This window comes from Silurus aristotelis (assembly GCF_946808225.1).
Source record: "Silurus aristotelis genome assembly, chromosome: 20".
NCBI classification, from domain to species: domain Eukaryota; kingdom Metazoa; phylum Chordata; class Actinopteri; order Siluriformes; family Siluridae; genus Silurus; species Silurus aristotelis.
In genome coordinates, this window is record NC_139593.1 from 8,467,807 (window position 1) to 8,490,441 (window position 22,635).

The window sequence follows — 22,635 nt, forward strand, 5'->3', positions numbered from 1 at the left end:
TTACATAATGACTTCACCTAACATGAAAAACCTTTTCCTCTCCCTATTGAGGTCTAAAGCAGGCAGATTGGCGCCACCTTTCTGTTTTCTGCGGTAAATGTTTTCCAGAATTTTACTTCCGCTTCCGGTTTGAAAACCAGACTCTGTAATAGTCCTAGGTGAACTGGGATTTTTGCGTTTCTCGAACATTCGAGTTTAAGCCTGTTGTGAAATTGTACATTGTGAGGACAAGCTTCAGTTTGGCGGACATGAAAACAACACACAGGTGGGTTCATTGCAGCTGATTTAGAGCTTTAATGCATCAGTGCACAACTTAGACTTACGCTTTTATATTAAACAGATATGTAAGATGAATATTATATAATGTAACAAATTTTATCAGATTTAAAAGTCGGAAACCGGGTAAGTGAAATTATAAACTCCAACCTGTGCTTTGTGAAACGTTTATTTACACGTGTACATTAATATACACTTGTATTCAGGTTCATAATTGACAGTTAAGTTGCAGAATGAAAGAGACCGGTTACATATGTATACATACAGGAGGAATTCAACGGATTAGGATTGCGCCACATACAGTCTTATAAAACTAGATTATTACTGTAATTTAGATCTTATAACAGTATAACAGATCTCCTTCATGCATGGACCATATTAATATTGTTTATTACATATAATTGTGTATCTGTTTAATATTTTTGTTTGTGTGATTACAGTTTATCAAAATATACTTACATAATTTATAATTTATCACTTATATGTTATGTGATTGACAGCCATATATATATATATATATATATATATATATATATATATATATATATATATATATCCAACAGATTAGTATATAAGTGTGTGTGTGTGTGTGTGTGTGTGTGTGTGTGTGTGTGTGTGTGTGTGTGTGTATGTATGTATATGTATGTGTGTGTGTGTGTGTGTGTGTGTGTGTATATGTATGTATGAGTTCAAATCCCAAAACGGCATAAATGTAAGAATGCTTTCAAAAGTATAAATTGTTTATTTTTTTAATCAAATGTGTTTATTTTAAGAAATCCAAATCGGATCAATATTTGTTCCGAACATGTTGCAGAACTAACCACAGACGTTCTGTGAATGTAGGCTGCCTCAAGTCCTTCTGTCTCTTCGTGTAATTCTAGACAGGCTCGATGATGTCGAGATCAGGGCTCTGTAGTGGCCAAAATTAGACTCCTTGTTGATCTCTACACTATAGATAGTTATTAATGACATTGGCTGTATGTTTAGGTTTATTATCCTGCTGCAGAATAAATTTGGGACCAATCAGATGCCTACCTTAAGGTATTACTTGGTGGATAAGTACCTGTATTTTTAAGCAATGAGGAAACCATTAATGACCAGATTTGCAACTTCATTTGCAAAAATGCAGCCCCAAATGTGCAGGAAGCCTCCACCATGTTTCAATGTTGCCTGCAGACATAAATTACTGTTCCACTCTCCAGCCCTTTAGCAAACAACTTGCCTCTGCTGTAGCCAAATATTTAAGATCATCATTCCAAAGACCTTGCTTTCATTTTTGTGCACCCCAGTTCCTAGGTTTTCATGCATTTGAGTAGCTTAGCCTTGTTTTCACCTCAGAAGTACAGCGTTTTGGCCATGAAGATATTTTTGGCCAGACTTCTTGAGTAAATAAGTGTAACTGGATCCCAGTGGTCTCCACCATTTCTTCGTTTATGGCACTGCTGGACATCTTCCAATATGGAAGAGATGTAGAGTAAGCATGATGTGTCTTTTATCTGCTCTGTTGTTTTCTTGCTCAACCAATGTGGTCATTGCTATAGTCCTCACAATTTATGTATCTTATGATTAAATAGACTGCCTGGATTTATGAATATCAAAGGTCAGCTGCTAATATAAGTGTATTATATATTACATAATCATGTAATACAGTTTAAATCATTAACATTTGATTTTCTTTTGTTCTTCACAGTGAACCGAATGCTGCACATGTTCATGACAGTGTTAAGGTAAGCTGTGATTATGGGTCTTAAAGGCAATTCTAGTGATCTAGTGATTTATCATGGCAGGAGGGATGAACCTGTCCACCTCAACCTGTGAATCCTATTTATGGTGTGTTAAAGTTAGTATGATTTTACAATGTAAATATTTTAGGCTAGTATATTGATCGGTGGTTCTTAAACTTTTTAAGTTGGAGGCCCCCTTGTGTAGAGTAAATCTGTTTGTGGCCCCCAAAAGAAAACTCATAACGCAAACACATCCTCAAACGTACAATTTTACTTAAACATTTTAGATTGTACCAAAAACAAATACATTTGTTCAATGGTAAGACTATTTAGGTGAAAGCAATATAATACATTAGCAATTTGATCAAAGCAACAAGAAATGTTTTTATGTTGAACAAGGAGTTTTAAGAATTTCATTTCTGATCGGAGAAACGCTCCAACGCAACCGAGAAAAACTCAAAATTATTTTCTAATCTAGATTCTAGAATTTCTGTACGTGTTACCCCTCCAGCGACATCTGGTGGCCTCCCGGGGGGCTGCAGCCCCCAGTTTGAGAACCACTGATATAGATATGTTTAAAGCAGAAGTTCAAGCAGAAGTTTATAAAAAATAATTATTTTGTGTTTTGTACAAACGGGTTATCCCACATATTCTAAAATGTGTGTTTTTTTTAAGTGGTGTAAATTGGATCAAATGTGGAGAAAATGAAGCTGAATATAATGGGAGACATCATTTTAAAGAAGCTGTTAAGCTTTTTACACAATGTCATTAGAGGTGTCTGATATGCCTGTATATTGTTTTTGTTATAAATACTTTTTTTTTTTGTATAAATGGTATTTGACATGTTTACTTTTAGAAATATTCACGCTTCAAAACGATCTTCAAGTGAAATAGAATTATAAAGGTTTTTCGAGGACCTAACTAATACTGTTTTCTTAAAATTAACTTGAATTAAAATGATTAGGAATATGCTATTAACACTAGGTTTTAAAATCTCTTACACCGAATGTTGCAATATTTTGTCTTGTGTTACAGGAATATTATGGGAAAATCCTCAAGCAGAGCTCAGATTTGAAGAGCAATGCGTGTGTGCCTTCAGCTAAGCCCATTCCTGTCTACATTAGAAAAGCTCTGACTGGGGTTCACCCGGAAGTCACAGCAAAGTAATTTCACAACCTGTTTACAACCATTCATAACAATTCATTCATATCAAATTATATTCTAAACATATTACAATGAAGATGCTTGTCTACAGTGACACGGAGTAAAACATAGTAAAAGTCAAGCCAAGTCAAGTCAAGTAGGCTTTACTGTTATTTCACCCATATGCAGTGCAGTACAAGGTGAAGTGAAACAACGTTCCTCCAAGACCAAAGTGCTACATCAGACAACATGAATTAACCAAAAGGAACATTTTACACAAAACTAACAACATCAAATGTATATGTGCAATATTTAGTGAAAAACAACAAAAAGGGAACATAATACAAGGAGACAGTAGGCACACTAAAGTTTATAACAGTCTTTATTCATTTATATATTTGAACAGCAAAGAAAATGCATTAAAGGGAAAAGGACAACGAATGTAAAAATGTACACATGGTAGTGATTTCTTTCTCTTTAAAGTAGGCTAATTTTGATTTGTGACTTAACCCTTCAGTTTTGTGAGGTAATTAACACCTAGCGAATGAGACTCTTGTTACTGTTGCCTTTGCATCCACTGACATTCTTGTGAGAAATTTTGGATTCTGTTTATAGTGTTGTAATGTATACTATATTGGCAAAAGTTTCCGGTCACCTGATATTTTTTGCTATATGTTGTTCTTTTTCAAACTGTTACCACAAAGCTGGAGCCACTCAATTGTACAGGACGCTTTTAAATGCGCTATAATGAACTTTTGCATTCACTTGAACTTGGAAACACAAACCTGTTCCAGCATGGCAATGCCCCTGTGCACAAAGTGAGCTCCTTGAAGATCTGGTTTACATGCTTTGGCAAGGAAGATCTTGATTGGTCTTCTATAGAGCTCTGATCTCATCCCTACTGAACACCTTTGGGATGAATTGGAACGCTGACTGCACCCCAGGCCTCCTCACTTCACCTACATCAGTACCTGCCTTTCAAAATACCCTTGTGACTGATAAACACAAATATCCATAAGCACTCTCCAAAATCTAGTGGAACATCTTACCAGAAGAGTGGCGGGAATTATAAGAGCAAATTGGAACTAAATGTGCAATGCAATACTCAAAAATCACACAACATACTTATGAAAAGGTGACCCAATACTTTTGGAAATATAGTGTAATAGTCTTTGTAATTAGTTTTTTTTTTTTAAATATAAATATTCTAATATAGACAATGAATATAAGCCTGTTCCCAATGGGAATACACAGTTTGGCTCCACATTGTGTGACAGTATTATTCCTTTAATGAGCTGCTGATTTAAAGCCTTTACAGCCATTAGAAGTTGTAAGTTTGCTGGCTTATGTGCAGCCTTTGGGAACTTCCTACTGATAAACTGTTTCTGTCTTGTTTTTCTTAGGTATTATGGCTGTGGACTGGCAGTGCCCGAGTGTGTGCAGGGCTGCCGGGTTTTGGATCTCGGTTGCGGCAGCGGACGTGACTGCTATATTCTCAGTCAGCTGGTTGGTAAGAGTGGATATGTCACTGGACTCGATATGACAGAAGATCAGGTGGGTCTGGCTGATGATATCAAAGGCACAGTGTGTGGTGTCAGTGCTCTAAGTGCAATTTAATGACATGGACAGGACAAGGAGGTGATTCAAAAAATCAACATGTGACCAATCAGATTAGAGAATAAATAACAGTTAATAACATGCATTTCTGTTTAAAAAAAAAAAAAAAAAAAAACTAAAATGAAACTTCTAACTATTTTATAGCTTGAGGTTGCAAGAAAATATATAGACTATCACATGAAGACGTTTGGATATCAAAAGCCAAATGTCAACTTTGTTCAAGGATACATCGAAGCCTTGAGAGGAGCAGGGCTGGAGGAGAACTTTTATGATATAATCATGTAAGACTTTTACACACATCTCTTTTCATTATATTTATGTCACGCAGTCACACTGAGCACCGATGTTCCAAAGGCTGTTCAATAAAATCAAAAATGTATATTCAATAGAACCTGAACTTGATCAAATGCAAAGATTGGCGATAAAGCATTTCACTGTGGATCCTCGATATTTCAATATAATAATTCAGAGACATTTTTTTCCATTTGAATATAAACTTTGTAGATGTGTGCACTTGTAATGTTCTCGAAATTATTTATAATAAAAAAGTTCATATTCAAATATTTCTTGATTTATTTTAATAATGTTTAGGTTCTAAAAGTGGTAGCAAAGTGGTCATCTAATCAAAATATTGCAAGTTTAAATCTCACAACTGCCAGTGATGGGCCCCTGAGCAGGGCCCTTGAGCAAGGCCTTTAACTGCTCCATTAAAGTATTGACACTGTATTTTGAGTGTCATATTTTGATCATTAAGCCCCAAAAACCTTTTCTTTTTTTTTTTATAATAAACAGAATTAAAGCTTAGCTTAGCTTAACGTTATTAATGTGACATAATAAAAACATTAATTTTCTTTATCAAAGGTTTCAATAATTCTAGCACAGTCTCTATGCTCATATGTGTATACAGTACACAGTACACTGTACAGGGTGAAAAAGATTTCTGGCAAAATGTGTTTTCCTTGCCTTGAATTTGACCTGGTTTAGTTATTTGACTGTAGGAACTTTAACATTGATAAAAGTATATATAATTCATTTGAATTATTAAAAAGTGCCCAGAATACTTAAAAAATGGGGCATTAATTAAAAGTTGAGCTTGACTGATACAATATATATATATATATATATATATATATATATATATATATATATATATATATATATATATATATACACTCGAAATTTTTTTTTTATAAAAAACATATATATAAATGCAGTGTGATTGTCATTAAAGTGACACCAGAGTTAAATCAACATCATAGTTCAAGTGACATCATGAAGCTATTTACTGTGGTATAAAAACAAAAAGAAATCTATATAACTCTCTAGTATGTAATATCTATCAGCCTCTTCAAACCTTTGACACTGGGATTTTTTTTAACAGATCAAATTGTGTGGTAAACCTTTCACCTGTCAAGGCTAGTGTTCTGAGAGAGGCCTACCATGTACTAAAGGTACTTTTTGCTTTAAAATCAAAAACATGGGTTGATATCATATGTTTTATATAGTAGCGTTTCAGCCACTTCCAGATGGGCTGTTTTCTCCAGAGACATCTGAAATGTGAGGAAAAAAAAACTTTTAAAATATGTTTCTGTTTGCTTTTCAGGAAGGGGGAGAGCTATATTTCAGTGACATTTACAGCAATGCACCGATCTCAGAATCCCTTAGAGCCAATAAAGTTTTGTGGGGTATGAGAATAAGTCAAATCTCACATGGAAACTCTATTTTATGTTGGATACTGCATAGAAATATCACATACTGGAAACATATGAATGTATTAGTCTAAGGCTCTTGTAAAGTAACACTAATCATTGCATTAGCTAGCATTATTAGCATTACAGAATGTTAAACTCAGCATTGAGTAAAACATGTAATAACTGAAATCAATCAAATTGCACTGACTACTGGAATAAATTGTCAACACAAAATATAGGAAATAATCTATATTTAAATTTACTATTTGAACTATATTACAATTATTAAGAAAAGAAAGAGAATCTTTTGAAGGCACCATTGTTAATAGCTGCTTTGATGTAGGTGATAACAGTAAAATGCTGTTGTATTTTAGAAATAAAACGCAAAGATAAAACGAATTAATGGTGAGGTTAGCTTTCAAGTCAATTCCTACAGTCATGTATGATCCATAGTGTTGTTTTGAAAAAGGATTATTGTACGGTGTAACGATTTATTATTCAAATTTATGATCTAGTTTTAATTTTGCGTATGATAACTTTATATTCTTAACTATTTTCAGAATGTAATTCATTTTGTAACATTATAAAACATATTGCTGTTACTATTTGCCTTATGGTAAAGGTATTATCTTTCTCAGGTGAGTGTCTGAGTGGAGCTCTTTGGTGGGAGGACCTTGTCCGATTGGCTGAGGAAGTTGGGTTCAGTAAACCTCGACTGGTAACAGCTAGTGTCATTTCTGTAGGCAATGAGGAGCTCGAGAAACTCCTAGGTGAAGGAGTCGTCGTTCTGTACTTGTGTTTTTATTCTAAGTTATTGTGGATTTCTTTTCCAAACCTTTTTCTAAGAAGTTCACTGTGTTTGTTTGGAATTTAGGAGGCTACAAGTTTGTGTCTGCAACTTATCGCCTCTTTAAGTTACCAAAGCATTCTGAGAAGGAACGCTCTCTTGTCATGTACGATGGAAACATTACGGGATTAGAGGAGAAATTTGAGTTTGATGCTGGGTATATTTTTAAGGTGGGAAATGCTTGAGATATACATTACACATCTTGACTCATCATGCATGTCTGATATTTTATCAATATAGTTTCAGTACATAATGCACTGCTTTTCCATTATGCATTTTTTGCACTATCCATAACTAAATCACTGCACTAGTGTATATTCCACCCATATTTATTCTGTATATCCTGCATCATACAACATTAATACTTGTACATAACTATATCGTCATTTGAGCGTGTCATCTCCCGACATCTATGCACCATCTTTACACATTATATTGTATAATACTATATTTAATATATTATTACCTACTGCACCTTTTGTTCATTATTCACCCTCAGCCCTGTACATATGGACCCAATACCCTTATATATCACACTGCTATTTATTTATTGTAAACAGGCCACTTATGCACTTCTGGTTAGATGCTTACTTCATTTCATTGGCTCTGAACATGCACCTTGCACAATAACGATAAAGTTGAATCCAATCCAATCTAATCTAATCTAATTATAGTTACTGCAATATATTGTGCAGGTGAATGAGGTGATGGAGGTGGATGGAGATTTGGCCAACATCTTGAAGAATTCCAGGTTTGCTAAAGAGTTCACTTTCCAGACTCAGGCACAGGGCAACACAACACCAGGTTCATGCTGGGCCAAACCCAAGGTTTGTACAAAGGCATGACTAACAGAAAAAGCATATAAATCAGCAAAAAGAGGTGCCAGGAATAAAAAGCATTGTGAATTGAGGTGCATCACAACTGGTGATCCCAGCTGTATTAAAAAACTTCCACAATATGTGAGAAAAGAACACATTTATTTTTTGCTGCACTGAAAACTGCATCAAATTTAGACACCACTGTCTTGTATAGTATTAGATTGTCTTACACCAGCGATATTGTCACAATTCCCACCTCTAGTTTAACAAGAGTCCTGCCAAATCTAGAAGTCCTCCTCTCTCTGCAAAAGCCACAGTAAACTGTTATGTCTGTCCCTCCACATGGCCATGTTTGTTATGTCCATTATTACATTACTTGTGACCCAAAAAAGCACCACACTCTCTTCAAGGTGAAACAGCTGCATTACTACATAACACTGTAGATGCGTTAATAACTTTCCATTCAAGGAATGTCGCCTTATCAGAACAGCTCATGGACACTATGCTCATTCAGACATAAGAAACCACCGTTTGGATTTGGGGCCTATTTATAACCCTTACACAAACTTGTTCATCCTTCATTTTAATCTGCTACACTACAGAGTGTCTGCTTTAAATTTATCACCAGACTGGAAATGGACAAAATCTGTACTCCTCTTAGTAGCTCTTAGTTGTTAGTTCTAGTAGAAGAGATGTAATATAGGGTAGAACGTTCTTCAGCTTGTCATGTCGTTAATAAGGACCAGTGGTTATTTATTACTGTATTCAAGCAGTGTAGCCTTTGAGCTTCCTCAGATCCTTATTTTTAATTTTATACTCATACCTTTGTCAGTACCATCACTCTCATTACTGGTCACCTCTTCGAGCCGAATCTTCTTCTTCTTCTTTTGGCTGCTCCCATTAGGGGTCGCCACTGCAGATCATTCGTCTCCATACCCCCCTGTCCTCTACATCTGCCTCTTTCAAACCAACTACCTGCATGTCTTCCCTCACCACATCCATAAACCTCCTCCTTGTCTTCCTCTTTTCCTTCTTCCTGGCAGCTCCATCCTCAGCATTCTCCTACCGATATACCCCATGTCCCTCCTCTGCACATGTCCAAACCATCTTAATCTCACCTCCCTCACCTTGTCTCCAAAACGTCCTACATGCGCTGTCCCCCTAATAAACTCTCTAATCCTGTCCATCCTCATCACTCCCAATGAAAACCTTAACATCTTCAGCTCTGCTACCTCCAGCTCCACCTCCTGTCTTTTACTCAATGCCACTGTCTCTAAACCAGTGATCATTCAGTACCAGGCCGCACAGAAAGAATACATAACTAATATTATTTCCGTTTTATTTATTTTCTGATTCTGAACGATGTTTTATTTTTGAAAATGACCGGATTCTCTCCCCCACATCTGTCTATGACTTACTCTTGATGCATGTCATGATGCCTCGGTCACATGTCTCACCTCCATCCGCTACCTTCTTAAAGGAGCTGCTCCGGCCGCTAACACATAATACATTACCACTAAATTAAAACCCCAAGTAAGCAAAATTAACAAAAATCAACACAGTGGATTCACGTTTATTATTATATTTAGAAAATACCAGTTTTTACGTCGATCGTATCCTTTTATTTTGTTGTATTTATCCGCCACACCTTCAAGGCCGGTCTGTAAAAATGTTGTCCCAAATTAAACCAGTCCGTGGCGCAAAAAAGTTTGGGGACCACTGCTGTAAACCATACAACTCTGCATATTTGATTTGGCACGTTTTACGCCGGATGCCCTTCCTAACGCAACCTTCCCTATTTATCCGGACTTGGGCCTTGCACTAAAAGTGCACTGGCTTGTGCAACCCTAATGGCTGGGTTTACCTCTCTGAGCCAAATATATGTAAATAATTAAATCAATATTAGCAGCAAACAATCACCATAATCATTAGTCATTAAATTGTAATCATTAAACACTAAACATTATAAACATAAATTGCATTACTGCGAATTCATTGACTAATCCACAGTCGAATTACATGCGTTTTTATCACATGTTCATCTTGCGCACTATCACCAAAACAGGAACTTATTGCAATATAAGCTATAAAGAGTAATAAAGCGATACGCTGCGTATGATGGGCAGAGTAATTCACGGTCACTCGGGTGTTCTGTACTGATAAGACCAAGCGTATTTGTTGGTGTTGGTGGGCTCACGTACCTCTCACATACCACTCATGAACATATTGCTTCTCTCTGTGCTGCATGGGACATCAACAGCGTTGTTTTATGACTGTTTGATCCTTGTAGGAACCGCATTCCCAGGTCACTGTTTCATTTCACTGATAAGATAAACATCAGATAAACAGCTGCATAATCTCTGCACTCTTATTATAGATATTTCACTGGCGAGTACCAGCTACGGCATCTTCTGAAACACTCACACTCAAACTTATGTCTTACTCGCTATAGAATACTCATTTTATAAGGTGTAGGATTGTGAATCTCAGGTACAGATTTAAGGTTTTCAGTAATATAACTGTCTTTTTTTTCCCGAATGTCTGTAATATGCTGCAAGAGGAATCATAAACACCCACACGGCAGCCTCACCCCCATCAAACCAAGGACACTGTGTTAATGAGTACTCATTCAGCACTGTACTTTTGTTTATTGCAGACCTGTTAAACTACTGAGTTTGTTAACCTCCTCTGCTTATAAAAAAAATATCAAAGGCTTTATATATTAAATATGCAACTGTTCCATTTGTAAAGGTCTCTTCTCCCCTCAGGTCGTGCCTGCGAGCCCCTTCAAACTGGCAGAGCAGTTGGGAAGTGCAAGTGTGGCTTCATCCACAGGGTTGTGCTGTGGCCCTCAGGAGTCCTGCTGCAAGTGAAAGAACCAAATAACAAATAAAAAAAATCATCAAAGGATAAAGTATTAAACTGAATGTAGACGTTATTACGCATAAATACGTAATGTCATGCTGATTTTAATCATTCGATTAATCTGAGGTGTTGGGGATAAAGTTGAATAAATTGTAATTGTAATCATAGTTTCAAAAGGATTTGTCCAAGAAAAAGCATTAAGAAAATATTATGTAATTTATATACATGCAGTAATTTATTTTTTTTTATCTGCCTCAGTTTGCTTGAAATAAAATCAAATGAAACAATGTCCACAGGGTGCTTCTGTTTAAGCTGCCTTTTACTCTAATCCAGTGCTTCTCAAAATGGGGCTACAGCAGTGCAAAATCAAATCATTATCAAAGCAAAAATATTTATTATTCAACATTCATCATTCCGTTTTAATAGCTATATGCTCACTCTTTGAATTGAATGCTTTTAAAACCAAACTTTAATCATTTAAAAACAGTCCTATGATTCATTTATGGCTAAAAGTTCAGCACTCCGGTTCCAATAAACATACAGAATTGCAATGTTATTGAGAGTTACAGGGGGTCCTTGGCTACAAAAACAATATGAATGATGAAGGTGAGACCAGACCAAATAATAATAGTGATAATAAATGAGAGGCCATTCATACAGATCTCATATCAACCACCTGTTATTGTTCAAACTGTGTGTCATTTTTATCACTTAATAAAAGAGATCATCTATATAGATACATATTGATATATGCGACAGCTGCAATGAACATTCAAGTACTACACAGAGGTACAACTTTCAACATATATTAATGAGTTATTAGATTTTAGGTGCAATAATCCAAAGTGCAGCAACAGAATAGAATAGGTGCACCAAGCTGCAGGGTCAAGCCAACTAAAGACCACTCTGTGCACTCTGATGGTTCAACATGAAAAGTCTAAAGACCCTGAAGATCCTAAGCAACTCAAGAACTATGAGGATGCAGTTGAATATTGTAATTAATAAAAACCGTGGTTTAGGACTTCAGCTTTAATAAACAGTTCTGCATTTAAGGAACCATCAGTAAACAGCACACTGCAACAATGATGGAACTGTAATGAATGGACACCACCAGGATGAGGACTTTTATGCCTGGTTCCTATAATGTTTTCTTCCTCATAGCTTCTAAGGGAGTTCTATCTGTTGCTACTGTCACCACTGGATCACTTATTAAGGATTATCTTATAGGCACAAACATATAAAGATATATTTTATAACCTTATTTTGGTAGTGGATGCATTTATTTATGCACACATATACACAGATACAAATATTCACTTATTCCAGCATGTTAGAAAACTGGGACCAGAGATAATACAGTGCTCCTGAAGCAGAGAGAGTTTAAGGGCCTTTGTCAAGGGCCCAACAGGACAGCTGGTGCTTGAACCCCTAAACTTCAGATCAGTAACTCAGGGTCTTAACATTTGGGCTACCACTTCCCACTTATCTCTGTAACGTGGCTTTGGGACAGTGGACACTGTTATAATTGCTATATGTCTTCATATGGGGATCAAAAGTGTATACTTTGCTGATGTGGTTACATTTACAGAGCAACTTACAGTTGAGCAGTTGAGGACTTGCTCATCGGCCCAGTAGCGGCAGCTTGGTGGTCCTGGGATTTGTACTTCCAAACCAGAGTCCACTGAGGTACCACCTGCTGAATCAGTATTGCAATGTGAACTAACTTTTTTGCTGATGCATTTGGTTTCTTTTTGATTGTTTTGACCTCATGGACGGCTGACAAGCTCAGGATGCCGTCACGAACCTGTTAATTAACGACATAAAAAAAAAAGTCACGCGGAAACTTCAGCCCCAACTCATTTGCATGTAGCGGTTCTGATTGTCGGCTTGTGATTGGTTGCTACAGCTGTCATCTTTCCACCCACTGAGCACCGATTGGTTCCCGGAGCGTCCTGTAACCGGGACTTGGAGAAGGGACACGAGTTTGCGCTGAAGTGGAGTCAGTTTTTGCCGAGTTGTGGAGCCAAGCAGCTGCTGAGCCGAGGCTTGACGTGCAGCTGAGATGAAGCCGCACTCCGATTGGCTCTGATTTTGGACTTTTTTTTTTTTTTTTTTTTTTTTTTTTACATATAAAAAAAAAAAGCCATTTTCATTCAAGCGGTTTGTCAACATGGCAGAGCCGTCGGTGGCTGCAAAAATGGCGTCACTTGTCCCGGTCCGAGCCGCGACTCTGATTCTCCTGACCGTGTGCTTAATTGCACCGACGCGCGCCAAAGAAGGCGGGGGAGAGGAGACCGTCATCATCGGCTTGCGCCTGGAGGACACAAACGACATTTCGTTCATGGACCGGGGCTATCTGCGGGTTAGTGAGCGCTCCCGGGTCAAGTTACGCATCTACGGGCACAACATCAACAACGAGACGTGGTCCAAGATCGCGTTTACAGAGCACGAGCGGATGCGCGCTGTCTCCAGCCTCGGGAGCTCCAACGGCGACAACAAGAGCCACGAGGAGACACAGGGTTTGCACCCGTGTGGAATCAGGACATCAGACATCTTAATCTTGCCCAACATCGTGTTAAACCGTAAGACCTCCGGAGTAGTGGAAATCGATGTCAAACCTCTTAGGAAGACCGAAAGGAGCAAAGCGTATTACCTGTGCGTCGCGACATCCACACCGACTGGCACGCACGACCTGTGGACGGAAAGCACGTGGATATACCACGAAGGGGAGGACACCAAGGTGATCGTGGTGGAGGAGAGGAAGTTTTTGCTCCCCTTTTGGCTCCAGGTGATCTTCATCTCCATGTTGCTGTGCCTCTCCGGGATGTTCAGCGGCTTAAATTTGGGGCTTATGGCCCTCGACCCGATGGAGCTTCAGATCGTGCAGAATTGTGGCACCGAGCGCGAGAAGACCTACGCGCGTAAAATCGAGCCGGTGCGCAGCCAGGGGAACTACCTGCTATGCTCACTGCTGTTAGGGAACGTGCTGGTGAACACCACCCTCACCATCCTGCTGGACGACATCGCCGGTAACGGTCTGATCGCCGTGGTCATGTCCACGATCGGCATCGTGATTTTCGGCGAGATCGTGCCGCAGGCGATATGCTCGCGCCACGGGTTGGCCGTGGGCGCCAACACCATCTTCCTCACCAAGTTCTTCATGCTGCTCACGTTTCCCGCGTCGTACCCGGTCAGCAAGCTGCTCGACTACCTTCTCGGACAGGAGATCGGCACCGTGTACAACCGCGAGAAGCTGCTCGAGATGCTGCGCGTCACCGACCCTTACAACGACCTGGTTAAGGAGGAGCTGAACATCATCCAGGGCGCGCTCGAGCTGCGCACCAAGACCGTGGAGGACGTGATGACGCCGCTGCGCGACTGCTTCATGCTGGCCGCAGACGCCACGCTCGACTTCGCCACGGTCAGCGAGATCATGGAGAGCGGCTACACGCGCATTCCCGTGTTCGAGCAGGAACGCTCCAACATCATCGACATGCTCTTGGTTAAAGATCTGGCGTTCGTCGACCCGGACGACTGCACGCCGCTCAAGACGGTCACCAAATTCTACAGCCATCCGCTGCACTTCGTCTTCAACGACACCAAGCTGGACGCCATGCTCGAGGAGTTCAAAAAAGGTGGGTAAGACCATTTCCTCGTTTTCTCCATCACGCGCCAGAGAGACGCTGTGCCGCCGTGCGCCTTTTACGCGTGGTGCGGTAATGACGCACGGGTCAGGGGAAGAATAGAGTGTGAAAGTTTCATTCTGAAAGGCTAACAACAACAATGTTATTATTAATAATAACAATTCTCTGTTTCTGCAGGTCCTGCACTATACTTACTTACATGAATCAGGCCATGCATTATTTATGATCCACTTGGGCTGTAGCTCAAATTTGTGGGCACAAATTTAAGAACCATTTATAAAAATTCTGTTTCTGTTCTCTTGGTGTTAAAAGAAACTGATTACTCATTTTAATAGCTTCCTGAAGCTTTCTATGAGCAAGCTCATCAAGGCTTTCTGTACATATGGATACGTGTTTTGGCATCTCAGGAAGTTAGATCTTCAACAGAACCACGTTGTCTTTCCTCGCCAACCAGGTTTGTGCCACGTTTTGCATGAGAAGACTATAGAAATGCAGACCCAGTCTGATAACAGCGCTTCTGCATGAAACATAGCGACAAATATGGGCCCCTGCAAATTTTCCATGTGTTTCAGGAGTGAGAGGTTAACCGACTACACAGAACGCAGATGTGTTTATCTGAAGGGCGGTTTAGCGTGCACCGAAACACACCAAACGTTCTCCTGGTCATGAACAAGACATCAGGTTAGGATCTTCAAAAGTAGATAATAGAACAAGTTACCAATACTAAAGAGTTCGGAAACATTTAGTATTTTCATTCATCCTTGGCAAGAGACTTGAACATGATCTTTTCGGCTCTTCCCATGAGCTTGTGTGTGTTTGGCCTTCACCTTCATTTAGCGTTAATGTTTACACGTCTCCCTCTGTGTGTCTGAATGCATTAGGAGTTTGTGGGAATTGAATGACTTAGCTTATCACGGGAGTAATCACAGCAACGGGCCTCTTCTCATACGGCCACTTTCTCGCTTTACTCAACCCTCGATTGTAAAATGAGTGAACTTTAGGAAGAAGGGATTAAATGAGTGGGTATATGGATATTGTTCATACACAAAGAGTCTGCTTTGAGTGACAACATTTCATGAGCCCTGTTAGTGCCTTCAGGCTTTAACATTCATTACAACACACTAAATGTGTTTAAGTGGTAACTGATAGATATGATTTCTTAACCTGGCTTTCATTTTTTTCCGGTTTTCTGCAGTAACAGACATTGCATAGAGTAAACAGATTATTTCGCTTGAGTTGAAAACACAAGGATAAGTTGTTCAAAGTATGTGATCAAAGAAAGTGACATACCTGGGGAGGGGGGCGGGGGGGGGAGGGGTATTAATACTACTACTATTACTACTCCTTCTACTACTACAACTAGGATTATATTTATAATAATAGACATTCTGAAGCATCAGTTATTTAACATCATTACATTACTATCAGTACAATATCCTCCATGATTGTATAATAATGGAAGGCTAGCTAGCTGACCTCATAGGTTCTAGGGGGCAAGACATTATCAACACAGACATGGATGGAAAAAATTCCAATATTTATTGCAGTACACCTTGGAATCACGTCCCAGAACCCAACACGTTGAATTCAGTTTTGTTACGGAATGGAAACTGATGACGCTTTCCCTTGAACCCAGATGAGCATGCTGTTTGACACAGATGTGATAAGAATCACATGTATAAAGTGAGTCATCTTTAATGTTCCTCAATTACCGTCAACTCCTTTCTGGTGTGTAAACATGCAGTTGTGTCTGGAATGACCTGAGACGAAACATTACGTTGCTTAGCCTTGAGAATGTGCTCCGAGTGTAACTTAGTGACTAGAACATTGGGCCATTAGAAGAATGTTAGAAACCTGGGGTTGTGTGTGTGTGTGTGTGTGTGTGTGTGTGTGTGTGTGTGTAGCTTTTTTGCAATCTTGCCCTGTCACCAGCAAGAACTCGTATTCTAATGACTGCTTAAGGGGGTGGGGGTCAAAGTCTTCACGTCACAGCGGCTGTGGTCAGCGCGCACACACACACACACACACACACACACACACACACACACACACACACAAACACACACACACTCAGTTCAAAGCGCTTTGTATGGTAAGTCACTGTTAATTAATCTATCGACTCTTGTGGAGCAGCGCGGGAACAAAACACCTCTTCCCACCAAGTGTGCTGGTTCCAAATCTGCTTCCACTTTCATGTAGCACTTCCAGTTATGATAGTAGTGATTTGAAGTGTAAAAAAAAAAAACGATTGAAGTGCTGGAAAGAGTGTGCGAAGATATATACACGCGTTCATAATGCAAGCAAATAAGGTTGACAGAGTCTGGGAAGTTCACGCATGACCCCTTTTAACGAGGGTAAGGGTGAGTGTGACATACAGGAAATGACCAGCTAGCAGTAGGTTGTGCTCTTAATTAATAAGTCGGAGGTGAATGTCTGGCCCTGGGCCCAAGGCAATGAGATGCATTGAAGCATAACTTGGCAAGAACTCTTCACTGCGTTGAGAACAAAAGTGAGATTTTCCACCTGAAACTTTCAAAATGATTGTTTCAGACAGTAAACAAACAGGAAGCACTTTTCAATAATGATTATTTCAAAGGTAAAGACAACAACTGATGTGAATCTTACTGTAGAAAGTCGTTGTACTTAGGAACAAATGCAGAATTCTCAATAAGATCATTCTAAATACAATACAAAGAATACTAAATATAACCCCTGCTTATACCGTAAATAAGATATTTACCACTATTTACCACAAATCCTATTCCAAAAAAAAAAAAACACACAGCCAGACGTCTACAGTTTTTAGCTGTTGTAGCATATCAGTCTCAGGAAGTATTGGGCATTCTGAAATCATTTTAGCTCAACATGGTTGTAACAAAGTGGTCATTATATATATATATATATATATATATATATATATATATATATATATATATATATATATATATATATATATATATATATATATATATAAAATGACCACTTTGTCATTGAATTTTTTAGAGTTCAGAAGTTCTTTAGAATCTATGCTAATATACTCAAATCAAGCTCATGTTATATATCTTGTAATGGTAAATGTAACATACATTCATAAAAGCAAAAAAAGAGTATAAGATCCTTCTATCCATTTCCCAGTTCTACAGGTTCTTGAACTGTGCCAAGATAGAGTACAGAAAGACAAAGAGACTTGGATTCAGCCTGAAGTGTGTGACGAGAGAGTGTTTTAAACCTTCTTTTTCCCCTCCTCAGAGGATTGATGTCCTCTCCTGTGAACCTAGAGGCCTTTCAACCTAATCTGGTTCACTGCCAGTATTGTTATTAGTGATTTGCGGAGGCTGCTCGGTGTGAATTTGTGCCAGGTGAGACAATTTGTTATTGCCTCAAGTAGGGCAATGAACTCAAACTTAAAGCTCTAAAAGTTTCAGCATGTGTGTTCCTGGCTCTCTCTCTCTGTCTGTCTTTTCATCTCTTCCTCCTTTTTTCACATTGCACACGATTCATTCTCCTTGATAATCCACGTAGAGCATTTTTTTATCAAGCCTACAGTAATACTTGTTTCTTGACCGGTCAAAAGGTGTTGATTAACATCAGCTCTGGGAGTGCTGGCTATAGTAACACATACTGTATACGAGGACCAATGATTTGCAATCTCATAAAACCATATGTTATTCAAAATAAAACATTGAACACATTTCAAATGTTTAAACTGAGGAAAAAACATCCATAGTAAATTTGATTGTTGCAACACATCCCAACAAAAAAGTCTGGAAAATAAAGGAGGTATTGATTCAATTAAATAGTTCGAGAAACTTTTAGCAAATAATTAGTTTAATTGACAACAGGCCAGTTAGATGATTGGGTATAAATAGTCTTTCATAGAGAGTGTATCATTTATAGTACATAATATCATCAAGACTTTCAAAAAATCTGGAGAAAACTCTGTGCACAATGGAATGAGAGAGAGAGGGAGAGAGTTTAAAACAGTCATGATTCTGTAAAGGAAATCACTGCATGGGCTCATTAACATCTCCAGAAATCATTGTCTGTGAACTCCGTTTGCCATGTCATCCACAAATGCAGGTGAAATCTCTATCATGCAAAGAAGAAGGCGTGCGTGAACATGCCTTCGTAGTAGAAGAGGCCTGCCTGCAGTCTAGATCTTTCACCATTTGAAAACATTCGACACATCATTAAACAAAAAATACAACAAAGGACACCCAGAACTGTTGAGCAGCCGAAATCCTGTATCAAGCACATTTGGGACAAGGTTCTTCTCCCAAAACTTCAGTAACTGGTCTCCTATGTTTCCAGATGTATACGCACAGAAGAGGTGATGGTACACAGTAGTAAACATGGCTCTTTTTTGAGACCTGTTGCAGCAATCGAATAAAAAAGTGACCTTATTTTTTCCGTAACATTAAAAAAATCTTCTCTATTAGTTGAATTTCTGGACGTTCCCAGTCACAATCCTGCTAAATCTGAACAAGAAAAGAACCAAGTTGATACCACTAAGGTCGAAACAGGACACGATTTTGACATAGTTTTGCATTCAAAAGCTATTTTCCTTGTTCATCCACTTATTCATCCCATTCATTAATTACTTCCTTCAGTCATCAAATGTTCTATAATCCTATACTATTAGTTATGGCAGAAGGACCTTTGACTCCTATGATGTTAATTGAAAGTTTTTTCTGTATCTCTAAAATCAGCTTCGAGTGCTGTTTTCTAGCAGGTCTAAGAGCAATATTTAGTTTGAGTGTTCGCTTGGTAACCCTTGCTTGTGCAGGAATAAGCGTGAGGATTATGTGGCGTCATGTTGGCAAGAACAGGGCCGGGTGCTTAGAGCGGGATCCCCCCTTTGAACACCACACGACTTCACATTTAGACTTTCTGCCCTCACCTACACTTGCACAGTACTGCGGTCTTTTGCGCTACAGCAAGAAAAAGACAAGCAAGATTTTAACATGTGTACAGAAATGACTTCACTTCAGCATTTAACACGTCACTACTCTTATTCTTTCTGCCTATAGCCTTCATATTTCTTTGCCTTATACTACGGTGTTGGCTTGATTTTTTTGAATGGCCTACATTCCACAAATTCTGGTGCAACATGAAATGGCTGTAAAACCGATTAGTAAAAAGTTTCAAATGCGGCCTAAGTGCCTTTAGAAAGTGTGTCCGATCTGCCATTGCTTCTTTCTTTTTCTTTCTGATTGGCGTCATATTATCTCTTGAAATTTTAGAAAGGGTTTTAGCTTTCATTCCTGCATTTCTAAGACTTCAAGAGTTCAAGTTGTGATCATCTTGTTTGGAAGGGTTTTATGCATATATGTTTACACACTAAATAATATAGCCAGTAGAATGCTGTTAAGTCTTGTATATTGGCTTACTTTATTGTAATTCAGTAATCCTCTCACACCCTCACTGATTACTCTGACTAGGAAGTATTAAGGACATAAAGAAATCGAATCATCTACAGATTTGCTTTTTTTGGCAGGCGAAACCAGATTTGAACAAAGGCTTAGCTCTATTAGAACACTGACATCGGATTGAACTCGTAGGTACAACCCAAGATTGTCATTTTCTCAGTTATATTTTAAACCACTAGGACTAATATGGGATAATTAGCTGCAATTAAGTGAGATCAAAGTAGATTTGTAGGATTGTAAGTCTGTGATCATGTCAATGTGTAAACCATCATGGAGAAAATGGCATTGTTTTGTCAACTATGGAATTCAGTGGAATTCAAGGAAATCGATTTAATTGATTAAACAGGCATGTCAATGTACAGTCCAGGTTCTTCCTGTAGTGCTTAAGTAGTGCTTAAGTCCTAGAACATCTATACATCTGCCTACTCATCCAGAAGAACACAGGTCTATAAAGGACATGATTTTCATTGTAAAAAACTATTGTTGGGGCCATGTGCATAGATACCATTTCTTCTTCTTCGCTCCACAGAGCACTTATTACACGTATTATGAAACTGAGCTGTAGAAACAGAGCGCAGTATTAGCTACCTATACAGCAAATTTAGTATACAGTGGCAGAATGCCCGAGCTCAAGCCTCCATGCCATAGAAGCAAAATTCCACTTTCCACCGATAGTCTGGGCCATGAGTTTAGTAGCTACAATGCTTTTCATTTCTTTTATATGGGTTTCAATGTTTTGACAAGCACAGTTCTTCTTTGTCTCTTTTAAATTTAGTCCAATCCTCATTATAGTTTCCATAATACAAAAAAACAAAAGGAATAACTAAAATGCATTTAGATTTACATTCACCTTATATAAAGTGACTTACAGTTATTTAATTTATACAACTGAGCAGCTATAGGGTTTGGGTCCTTGCTCAGGGGCCCAGAAGCGGCAGCTTGGTGTGACTGGGATTTGAACTCATGACCTTTGGATCCAAATTCCAATATTTTAACCACTAAGCTAGTCATTTTTTTAAACATGCGTTTACATATCGACACCAAAATTGGCATATATATTGGGAAACATGACAAAAACAAGCTGAAGGTTCATTAACAACTTAGTTGAAGTAAGCATCTCAGCAATTGCTTAGTATTATTCCTTCAGATTTCATATATCCGGTTGAAAAGAAGTACTAATGGGTGCAGTCTTGGCTGGTCTTCTGTCAGTAAAGGATGGGGTTAGAAAGTTCTTGACCACTTATTCACTGCAATATTTATTCTTATTTCTCTTGCTTTCATTTAACTTGAATTGCTGTTTCCATTATTACATGCATTTTATGATGTGATGTATCTGAAGATTGATCTTGGGTACCTTTAAATATACTTTTATTGTTATATTATATATAATAAAGAGGGGTGGAACTGGATGAGAATCAGGTCATAATGTCATGTGAGATTTCAAAATGATGAATTTCTCACATGTACCCAGTGGCATAAAAAAACCTCAGCATAAAGCATGTATAAATTAATATCTGCAGGGAAGAGATGAAAAGGAGCTAATGAAGAAACCATGATTGATTATAAAAAAAAAAAAAAAAAAAAAAAAAAAAACAGAATTGTGTTCCTGCTTAGTCTGAGAAAGTAACATATTCCACCATTGGATGTGCGTTACCGCGAGTTGGGGTGTGTCCCGGCATGAGTACAAGGAAAAGGAAAGTGAATAAAAAGTAATAGAAAGCTCTGTCTTTTCAACCATTGCCTGTCGTCTCTTTCTTCCAAACCGGAACCAGTGAGATCTGTTTTTTTCAAATTGCCACGTGACGTAGGAACTTAATTTAGCAACAATTAATCTTTATGCTCAGTGTTGGTGATCGTAAAGCTAAAATATAACCATATAACAGAGGTAACGGTTTTATTTTTGCCTACCAGCTCAGTGTCGGTCTGCTCGGCATCCACCTTCACCTGGTCTCCGCGATGCACACCTGCAAAGTCACGTGACATTTGCGGCATTTAGCAGACGCCCTTATCCAGAGCGACGACCACATGCCACACGTGCACTGCCTAAACTGAGACCATGTGGTCTTTTTTTGTTTTGTTTTGTAAGTCTGCAAACTGTTCTCAGAAAGTGTGTGTCCACACTTATTTATTTCATTAAATCGTAATGTTTGCCGTCAAATAATCGCACCGGCTGACATCGCGATTGCTGCATCTACTGCAGAGCAACATTCATCTGGATGTGGAATATATTGGGTTCTAGAAAGCTTTTAAGGAAGTTTCTATCTATCTATCTATCTATCTATCTATCTATCTATCTATCTATCTATCTATCTATCTATCTATCTATCTATCTAGCTATCTATCTAGCTAGCTAGCTAGCTAGCTAATCATGACTGCACTACTACTCAGTGACAACACATTCAGGGGCCGAAAAGCCCTCTTCAATTTCTGAACTGCCCTCTTGGCATTCCCAAGGCCCAGTGCCATCTTTCCTCCATCACCTCCCCCACACACACACACCCCCAAACCCACATTGTCCTTCTGCCCGTTTCCCTCAGTGTTGTAAATTACAGGCGACACAAACCCTTGCCTAATGCCCTGG

At 38.6% G+C, this 22,635-nt stretch overlaps 2 protein-coding genes across 4 annotated transcripts in view; both read left to right on the forward strand.

Moving 5' to 3' along the window:
• The first annotated feature begins 111 nt into the window (after positions 1-111).
• as3mt (arsenite methyltransferase) lies at positions 112-11,268 on the forward strand. Of its 2 annotated transcripts, XM_083522983.1 has the most exons (12): positions 112-265; positions 1,967-2,003; positions 3,036-3,163; positions 4,547-4,697; positions 4,905-5,041; positions 6,142-6,211; positions 6,364-6,445; positions 7,090-7,221; positions 7,326-7,468; positions 7,994-8,125; positions 10,675-10,737; positions 10,885-11,268. In XM_083522983.1, exons 1-11 carry the CDS (start codon positions 249-251, stop codon positions 10,732-10,734), a joined length of 1,089 nt encoding a protein of 362 aa, XP_083379109.1. In that variant the 5' UTR covers positions 112-248; the 3' UTR covers positions 10,735-10,737; positions 10,885-11,268. The 2 variants fall into 2 exon arrangements, with proteins under 2 accessions (XP_083379109.1, XP_083379108.1); XM_083522982.1 differs by lacking the exon at positions 10,675-10,737.
• Positions 11,269-12,523: 1,255 nt separating this feature from the next.
• Positions 12,524-22,635, forward strand: part of cnnm2b (cyclin and CBS domain divalent metal cation transport mediator 2b) — a 32,015-nt gene continuing 21,903 nt past the window's right edge. The window contains exon 1 of one of the 2 annotated variants that reach the window (XM_083522953.1): positions 12,524-14,616. In XM_083522953.1, coding sequence (XP_083379079.1) covers positions 13,152-14,616 — 1,465 coding nt within the window. In that variant the 5' untranslated portion in view covers positions 12,524-13,151. The remainder of the gene's footprint in view (positions 14,617-22,635) is intronic. The other variant, XM_083522954.1, reaches the window with a different exon arrangement.